Source organism: Borostomias antarcticus (genome assembly GCF_949987555.1).
Source record: "Borostomias antarcticus genome assembly, chromosome: 4".
Taxonomy (NCBI): domain Eukaryota; kingdom Metazoa; phylum Chordata; class Actinopteri; order Stomiiformes; family Stomiidae; genus Borostomias; species Borostomias antarcticus.
Window position 1 is genome coordinate 28,414,343 of NC_140237.1, and position 10,000 is coordinate 28,424,342.

The window sequence follows — 10,000 nt, forward strand, 5'->3', positions numbered from 1 at the left end:
TGTAGCCTGTAGTCATCTAGACCATCTTAGTGAAATGCTGCCCCCATGTGCTAACTGTCCAGAACAGTCACATCCCCCCCCCTCTCTCTCTCTCTCTCTCTGTCTGCATTTCTCTCTCTCCTCCCTTCTCCCTCTGTCTGCCTCTATCTCTATCACTGTCTCTCTCTACCTCTCTACCTCTCCTCTTTCTAACTCCCTCTGTATCTACCTCTTTCATTCTCTCTCTCTCCTCCTCTGTCTCATTAACTCTCTCTCTCTCTCTTTCTAACTCCCTCTGTATCTACCTCTTTCATTCTCTCTTTCTCTCTCTCTCTCTCTCTTTTCCTCATCCTGTCTCAATGCGTAGGCGCTGCGTTCCGTACCTGAAAGTACCACCTCCAGGATCGTTCAGCTTGTTTCTCCCAGACACCTGAGCGGCGAAGCCCGCGGGACACCTGCCGGCCTGGAGCGCGCCTCCCTTCCCCAGCGAGCCTGCGAGAGGGGGAACGACAACAGAGGGGTGGGTGGGGGGGCTAATATCACCACGAGACGTCCCTTCGCGTCTGCGTCAAGCAGGTTTGTACGTTCACCCGGGCCCGTCACACACAGGGGAGAGAGAGAGGGAGACGGAGGGGGGAGCTACGACGCTAACGTCCCTCCTCAGGTTCGGATAGGGAGCCGCCATTCTGTCAACAGCGCCGTGACGCCGCTTCCTGCTCCCAGGCGTGTTTCTGGAGAGGCACAAGGGCCGCCGGAGTGAATTTCAACTTGATCTTAACGGGCAAGTTCCTAGCCGAGAGGCACGCGGAGGTATTTTTAGAACTTTTTTCCTCCGCATGTCAATTTATGGGCATAGAACAACCCACAGATCTTTCACTGGAGGCGTTCCGTGGGAGACGGACAGATCTGCGTTCGTCTATGCGCCTCTGAACACGTGCACACACACACACGCGCACACACAAAAAGCACACACACTTGAATGCATACCACTGTACTGGGTACGTAGCGCCAGTACGGTACGGTGTTAAGAGGATACTGAGGGCCGCTGTGGTGTTTGTGAAGCAGTGTTGAGTAGGGAGCAGTGTAAATGTTTGAGAAGGGATTAAGTGGCTGGAGCAGGATATAAAACACCTGTTCTCTCCCTGCTGACAGAGTGTGTGATGCTGGGGTGAGCGGGGGAGGGGGGGTACACGTCTAACACGGTGAATAAACTAGACTCTAGCCCCCTCTTGGTCTCGTTCAAATCCCTCCCAATGCCCGCTCTCTGCCCACCTCGCGTCGGCGTAATCACCACGGGCATCCGGGCCTGACCACAAGCAGCGCCCACTCGCTTGATGCCCTGAGGAGAGAGAGAGAGAGAGAGAGAGAGAGAGAGAGAGAGAGAAATACCGTGAATCAAAAGAAGCATATTACATGTTTATATCTCTTCATGGTTAATTTTATTCCGGTATGAAAGTACACAGGAAGAAGCTGAAGTTCTCCAGCTGCTACAGACACTGGAGTTGAGCCGATCCCTCATCATGTGTGCGTTTATCCCATAAGACAGAGAGAGAAGAACAACAACACGAAAAAGGAGCGCCAGAAAGCGAAAGTGTGTGTGTGTGTGTATGTGCTTGTGTATTTGTTTGTGTGCTTGTGTGTGTGTAGTTGTGTGCTTATGTACAGTATGTGTGTGTGTGTCTGTGTATATGTGTGTATGCTTGTGTGTGTATAGTTGTGCTTGTGTGTGTGTATGTGTGTGTTTATGTGTGTGTGTGTATGTGTGTGTTTATGTGTACGTGTGTATGTGTGTGTGTGTGTGAGAGAGAGAGAGAGAGGAGGGGGGGGGGTCTGGCGCTGCGCTAACAGAGACACTTCCTTCCTTGCACGCAGCCAATAGCGGAGCCTCAGGCCCAGCAATCCATTCCCACCAGTTTGCCTCTCGCTGCATATTTTTTAGCCTTGTTTTCCATTCCCTGACACATGCTATATTACTGTTCAGATACACGGCCGTCCCCTGCACACAGCCACTCCAGGGCTTTGGAGAGGAGGGAGAAAAAAAAAAAAGAAAAAAAAATCTGCACGAGAGCTAGCTAACGCTAACGCTAGTACCTCTGGCCAACCAGTGACACGGTTTGAGAGAACCGCAGTGAGTTTGTAGAAGGTAAGACGGAGTTTGGCTTGTTTCGGGAGCGTGGCGTGAACAGGAGTCGACTGCCTGTACTCACTCCGGCTACCGGTTCTCTTGCTTCTCTGTCACACCGTACCAGAGGCTGTGTTTAGAATGTTGGGCCTGTTGTGGAGCTGACACTCGATCTGTCCAGCCATTAGTGTATGAGGAGGAGAAAGAGAGAAAGAGGGAGAGAGAGGAAGAGTGGAGAGAGAGAGAGTGAGAGAGGAGTGAGAGAGACGGTGAGAGGCAGAGGGGGAGAGGGAGAGAGGGAGAGGAGGGAGAGAGAGTGTGTGGGTGCCGTGCTGCCCAGTCTAGCCGCCACAGTGCTCAGTCTCCCTGACCCACGGGTGACCTAGTTACCTCGTCTCATCCACTACAGCCAGCAGCAGGCCAGCCCTACGGAGAGCACACAGAACTGGGCCTAACCCGGTCTATCACTGCCAGCCCTACGGAGAGCACACAGAACTGGGCCTAACCCGGTCTATCACTGCCAGCCCTACGGAGAGCACACAGAACTGGGCCTAACCCGGTCTATCACTGCCAGCCACAGAGGGAGAGAGAGAGGAGAGGGAGAGGGAGAGGAGAGGGAGAGAGAGACAGATAGAGAGAGAGAGAGAGAGAGAGAGAGAGAGAGGGGAGAGAGACAGGGAGAGAGAGACAGATAGAGAGAGAGAGAGAGAGACAGGGAGAGGGGGGAGAGAGACAGGGAGAGGGAGAGAGAGACAGGTAAAGGGAGAGATAGAGGAGAGAGACAGGGAGAGGGAGAGAGACAGGGAAAGAGAGACAGGGACAGAGAGACAGGGAGAGAGAGGGAGAAAGAGAGACAGAGAGAGATAGAGAGAGAGGCAGGGATAGAGAGTGTGCTGATGACACATCTGTTACTGTGCTAATGCCTATGTATATATATATATATAAAAATATATATATATATATATGTTGTTGTTTTTCTCTTGTATCATGTACACGCACACACACACAAAAACATCTGTTGCTATGTTACAATAATGTTAATTTACTGTGCAAATCATTACTGTTAGCTACTGTTACTGTTTATTGTTACTTCTATTGTGTGTGTTTTTTTTAAATTTACACACATTGCCCTGTATCTAAAAAGCTTTGACAAAACAAATGTACAAATTTGTCATGCCAATAAAGCAAATTGAATTGAACTGAATTGAGAGGGAGAGTGAGAACGACAGAGAGATAGAGAGGAGAGAGACAGAAAGAGAGAGAGACAGAGAGAGAAAGAGAGAAGGAGAGAGACAGAAAGAGAGATAGAGACAGAGAGATAGAGAGAGAGACAGACAGAGACAGAGAGAGAGAGAGAGAGAGAGTGTCTCCTCAGCCCAGGCCAGTAGTGTTCGTAGTCGTAGTCGTTCTGCCAGTGGGTTCTGACCTTGGGAAGTCTCTCTCCATGGGGACCTGTCCTCTGTAAGCACTCAATTAACACACACACACACACACGCACACACACACGCACACGCATACACACACACATACACACATACACAGACACACACACACACATACACACACGCATACACACACACATACACACATACACACATACACACACACATACACACATACACAGACACACACACACACACACACATACACACACACATACACACACACACACACACACATACACATACTGTACACACACACACACACACACACACACACACATACACGCACACACACACACATACACAGACAGACACACACACACACACACACACACACGTATGCACGCACACACACATACACAGACAGACACACGCACACACACATACACACGTACACAGACACACACACACACACACACACACACACACACGTATGCACACACACACACACACACACACACACACACACACACACACACACACACACACACACACACAGAGGGATCGCATGGGAGTGTACTGATCCAGCCCTATGGCCAGCTGGCTTGGCTGGGGTCCTGTGTGTGCAGAGCTGGCCAGGGCTGTCAGTGCAGTGGGTCCCCAGCAGTTCAGCAGACCACAGACAGCCCAGTCCGCCTGCTCTGTCTGGGACCCACATCTGCACCGGGGCCTGGGAAAAAACCTCCACGCTCGTTAATCTATCTGCACGGGAGACAGCCTCAGACGTACCGCAGGAAGCAGTCAACCGAGGTTCAACATCTTGATACAACAAATTATGTATTAAAATGTCTTCAGGCACGGAATAAGTGTCTTTCTCCGGATTTGTAAAGATGCTTTTCAATAGCCAGAGCTGCCACTACAACCTTGATTTCTAAAGGTTGGCTGTAGCCTAGTGAAAGGGAAGAAGCAGCAGGTTCTGCAGCGTTTTTCCCCTCAGCTCAACCCACTTCCCCTGTGACTCACACGAGGGGGCGTTCACTCCTGCTCCGCGGGCGCGTCTCGGCTAACGCGCGGCTCCTAGCTACGCCGACGCTAACGCTAGCCCCTGTGGCGCCGCGCTACGCCCGGGGAGGGGCGGCGCGGTGGCTCGCTGCGTTTACGCCGTCGCCTCAACACAAGGAGGTCCTGGGGTTCGATTTCCGCGTGGGGCTAACTGTCCCGGGCCTTTCTGTGTGGAGCTTGCATGTTCTCCCCGTGTTCGCTAGGCTTTCCCCCATAGAGAACCCGATATGAAAAACATGCTGAAGAACAGACGGCTAACGCTGACGAAGACGGACAGGAGCACTCGGATTGGCCCTCGGGCATCGGCTCACATACACGCCTATTGGGTCTCATGAAAGGCGATGTATAAATCTAAGTTATTATTATTATTATTATTATTATTATTATTATTACTGTCTGCTCCTGGCTGCCCTTGGGGGAAGACAACGGGATGGGTTAAGAGCAGGAGAAGCATTTCATCGTTGGATGCTCCTGTCATTCGTGCGTGTGTGTGTGTGTGTGTTCCCTGTGTATTGTGTGTTGTTTCACTGCTGTGGAACACTGTAGCCCAGCTCGCTACACACCGGCGCAGCTGCGTGTCCGGTAGCCGGCGGCGCCCCGGTCCCCATGGCGACGCCGCCGAAGCTGTTGGGGTGGCGTGCGCGGACGGCCGGGCCCGCCACGATGGCGGGCGCGTTGGTGGCGGCGGCGGGCGAGGCCTTGACCTGGTGCTGGAGGGGCTGGATCAGGATCTGCTGACTGCTGAGGAGTGACAGGCGCAGCGCGGGGAGACTCTTCTGTAGACAGGGGAGAGCAGAGGAGGACAGCCAGGAGGTTAATATAAACACTGCTGTACATTACATTACAGTCATTTAGCAGACTCTTTTGTCCAAAGTGACTTACAATAATTACATTTAACATAGGTAATCAGTGTACTACTACTACTCACCAGAACTCACTGAGCATAATCTAGTGCTGAAGCCAACAGATCATTAGAGAAGCTACAAAGGAGATACCTCAGAGCATTCACATGTAAGGAACAAAGAATAGAATATTCCCTCAGCTTGTTATGTAATACAAAAACATATTTTCCCAGATAAAGCGCTGTAATTGGGAGTGTTGAAACAACAGTAACATAACCTATCTCTTAGAATTTGAAAAGTACTGTACTAAAGTACTGTGCACAGAGATCGACGCAGGTCTAACCGTGGACACGCTATTTCAGGGAAGGGGGATTTTTGGGGGACGTAAGCAACCCTAACGTCGCACGACAACATCGCTGTGTTTGTGGCGAGCTTGGTGGCATGATGGGACAGTCGTCACGCTCGGCTGGAGAGGGCTGCCGGCTCCGGGTACTGGGGGGCGCTGTCACACACAGGCGGTTGTAGCCCAAAGCCACTCCATTCATGGAAGCTGCGCCAGGCTATTTTTCTTGACCAAGTTATTCCGGCGAAAACAAATGCTTGTTTATAGGGATGTGTTAATCCAGCCATTCGAACGTTGGGTTGATATCAAATTGAAATTAATTCATTGGGAACGTTGGATAGCATATAAGCGGTCATATTGTCCTGTAAATGCCACTTTACATTTTTGCTAATGTGAATGAATGCCATTGAAATAGTCAAAGCAATATTCATCGGTATGCCTTTAATCAAACCCTTTCTCTCCCAGACTGATACTGCAATGGATTAATGACTAATGGATGCTTTTATAACTAGCAGGTTAGATTATTGTAACAATTTCCTGTCTGTCCTATAAAAAAAGTGATCAGTCAACTCTGATTCGTGATTTGTTCGTACAAAGACCAGAAAGAGGGTTCACATCACACCAGTTTTAAAATCATTACACTGGATACCTGTCTGTTAGAATAGATTTTAAGATTCTTTTATGTCTATAAATCCTTACATAATCAAGCACCTAAATATGTGTCAGACATGCTTATAAAATATACACCTAGTTGGTCCCTCAGGTCCTCTGGCACTGAGCTTTTAATGGTTCCTAGAGCCAGGACTAAGAGGCCTGGGGAGGTCCTAGAGCCAGGACTAAGAGGCCTGGGGAGGTCCTAGAGTCAGGACTAAGAGGCCTGGGGAGGTCCTAGAGCCAGGACTAAGAGGCCTGGGGAGGTCCTAGAGCCAGGACTAAGAGGCCTGGGGAGGTCCTAGAGCCAGGACTAAGAGGCCTGGGGAGGTCCTAGAGCCAGGACTAAGAGGCCTGGGGAGGTCCTAGAGTCAGGACTAAGAGGCCTGGGGAGGTCCTAGAGCCAGGACTAAGAGGCCTGGGGAGGTCCTAGAGCCAGGACTAAGAGGCCTGGGGAGGTCCTAGAGCCAGGACTAAGAGGCCTGGGGAGGTCCTAGAGCCAGGACTAAGAGGCCTGGGGAGGCAGCCTTCAGTTCTTATGCCCCCAGCCTTTGGAACACCCTGCCAGAGGACCTGAGAATGTTGAGACCTTGATAACTTTTAAGCGAGATCTTAAAACATACCTTTTTAATATTGCTTTTAATTGTGATAATATATTATAGCTTTACTTGTGTTAATATCTTAAACTGTTCTTAATTTGTATACTTGATTTTTTTTTTTATCTTAAATTGTTTCTTTTAAATCTGTTCTCTTGTGTTTACATGATTTATGTTTTTAATCATCTCTTTTTATGTAAAGCACTATGTGCTACATTGATTTGTATCATTGGTGCTATAGAAATAAAATCACATTGACATTGGACAGCTTATAATCATGCATTTTAAGAATTTAAGGCCTTGAGACCATTGTGCAAGTTGTCTTGTGTCACTGAAATTGAGGGTCTCCATCAATGGATTTTCTGAGTTTTCAATGAATGAATAAATGAATGAATATATATATATATAAATATATATATATATATATATATATATATATATATATATATATATATTAAGAAGCCACCTCAAGTTCAAGGAAGGCTATAAGCTAATATTTGCCGACACAATCTAATGCTTGGACATAGACATGTTGTTTTTACATTATGTATTTACAGAGAAAATGAATTAGAATTAGGAATGGAATTAGAAAATAATTTGACTGTGCGGCCACCATGACACCTGTTGTACAGTCGATTATAAAAGGTTTCAATCCTTTAACAACTGTCCTTTCGCTTAGTAAATTAATTGATTCATTGATTTTAAACAGATAAACAACTCTCATTTCAGTTTTCTATAAAATCATGCATTTATGTCAAAAGCATGGGAACGGAGAGCTGCGGGAATAACAAAGTCTCACCTTTGACATGGAACCCAGTCTGCAGTCAGGCTAGGGCAGGCCGCCTGGATGTCACATGGGCCTGCCCCTGTCTGTCTGTCTGTCTGTCTGTCTGTCTGTCTGTCTGTCTGTCTGTCTGCCTGTCTGTCTCTCTGTCTGTCTCTCTGTCTGTCTATCTGTCTGTATGTCTCTCTGTCTGTCTATCTGTCTGCTGGTCTCTGTTTGTCTCTGTCTGTCTATCTGTCTGTATGTCTCTCTGTCTGTCTCTTTGTCTGTTTGTCTGTCTGTCTGTTTGTCTCTCTCTCTGTTTGTCTGTCTGTCTCTGTGTCTGTCTGTCTCTCTCTCTGTCTGTCTGCTTCTGCTTCTTTTTCTGTCTGTCTGTCTGTCTCTCTCTCTGTCTGTCTCTCTCTATGTCTCTGTCTGTCTCTTTGTCTGTCTGTCTGTCTGTCTATCTCTCTCTCTCTCTCTGTCTGTATGTCTCTCTCTATGTCTCTGTCTGTCTCTCTCTCTCTCTGTCTGTCTGTCTTTCTCTATGTCTCTGTCTGTCTCTCTCTCTCTCTGTCTCTCTGTCTGTCTCTCTCTATGTCTCTGTCTGTCTGTCTGTCTGTCTGTCTGTCTGTCTGTCTGTCTGTCTGTCTGTCTGTCTCTCTCTCTCCCTGTCTGTCTGTCTGTCTGTCTGTCTGTCTGTCTGTCTGTCTGTCTGTCTGTCTGTCTGTCTGTCTCTATGTCTCTGTCTGTCTCTCTCTCTCTCTGTCCATCCATCTCTCTTTTCCTCCCATCCCTCTCTTGGCCCGGTGGTCACTCAGCCAGCTTTGGTGCCAGCTGACCTCACCCACCTTGAGGAAGGGTACCAGGTAAGGCTGGGGCGACGACTTGAGCTCCAGCTGCAGCCGGTTGGTGAACTCCTCGGGCTCGATTTTGGCGTCCTGTGGGAGGGAACAGGAGAGGGTGAACCACTAAACCCAGTTAGCTCAGAGAGGCGCCACATTTCCACCAGTCAAAGCACATTCCTGTGAGATGAAATCACATCAGCTGCGTTATAGATATTGATTTAAAAGTTTAACATTCCCCGTTCACATCTCATCTCATACAAGACCGAGGATGGAGTCAGAGTTTTGTGTTGCCATCTACAGGCGGAATCAATACATTACACCAAACTGGTCACGCAAGAATGCTCTGACTTTGAACGTGACTCTCAAATAAGAAAACTACATTTCCCTCTTTCCCCATGGTGGAGGAGGGAAAGGCAGGGATTGTGGGATATGGAGGCTCACCAGGAGGTCCTGCACCAGAGACTTGACGTTTCGGGACGTCTCGGGAGAGGGCGAGTTGTGTGACGCCAGTTTGATCAGAGTGGCCAAGAAGTTCTTACACTTCTTCACGTTCTCCTGCATCTCCTAGGAAATAAGAAACACACACAAATACATGAATAAGAACACACACAAACCCACATGCAATAAACATGCCTGAATATTTTACAAGCACTATTGTGATTATATATTTTGTGCATCTGTATATATTTTCAGGTGTGTATTATTAATATATTTCCATTGTTAATTTCCATTGTCAAATATATATATTTATGTGATTTGACATTAAAAAAAAGTATATATTAAATCACCAGAACTCTGGTAAAGATGCCAAGAAATATAACTGATCAGAAATATAATTCATAGGCCTGAAATTGCTAACTTTCTGTGCTGTAAAATCATCCTGGCTGCCAAATCAGATATGGCACCAGTCACTGTGTCTCCCTAAGCCTGGAGATGAGCTGTAGCACTTATGAAGGATGCAAGGAGAGAAAGAAAGAGAGAGAGAGAGAGAGAGAGAGAGAGGGAGAGAGAGAGAAAGAGAGAGCAAGAAAGAGAGAGAGAGAGAGAGAGAGAGAGAGAGAGCGTGTGTATTATGCCCCTGTGTGTGAGTGTGTGTGTGTGTGTGTGTGTGTGTGTGTGTGTGTGTGTCTGTGTGACTGCCCGCAAGTGCATGCCTGCCTGCTTGTTTGTGTGTGTGTGTGTGTGTGTGTGTGTGTGTGTGAGTCTATGCCCGCGCCCAGCTGTGTGAGTCCGGGCAGCGTGGCGGTGACACAGCCAAGCCCGCTGGCGGCCTTTACATCTCCGGGGCCGCGGGGAGCGTGGGGGCGTCGCCCTCAACCCCCGCCACCGAGCACAGACCTGGGAGACGATCGGGCCTCCGGGGGCAGGGGCGGCAGCGGTCTGCGGGGGCGGGGCTGGCTGCGAGGAGGCCT

General features: G+C 48.6%; 1 protein-coding gene across 1 annotated transcript in view; it reads right to left on the minus strand.

The window, feature by feature from the left end:
* The window catches only part of LOC311308461 (transcription initiation factor TFIID subunit 4), a gene marked incomplete at both ends in the record, with an annotated part of 70,436 nt that overhangs the window by 53,440 nt on the left and 6,996 nt on the right, over positions 1 to 10,000 (minus strand). The window contains 6 exons of the mRNA XM_084437420.1: positions 363 to 471; positions 1,252 to 1,318; positions 5,109 to 5,321; positions 8,592 to 8,681; positions 9,030 to 9,152; positions 9,927 to 10,000. The exon at positions 9,927 to 10,000 is cut by the window's right edge and continues 82 nt beyond it. Coding sequence (XP_084293546.1) covers positions 363 to 471; positions 1,252 to 1,318; positions 5,109 to 5,321; positions 8,592 to 8,681; positions 9,030 to 9,152; positions 9,927 to 10,000 — 676 coding nt within the window. The remainder of the gene's footprint in view (positions 1 to 362; positions 472 to 1,251; positions 1,319 to 5,108; positions 5,322 to 8,591; positions 8,682 to 9,029; positions 9,153 to 9,926) is intronic.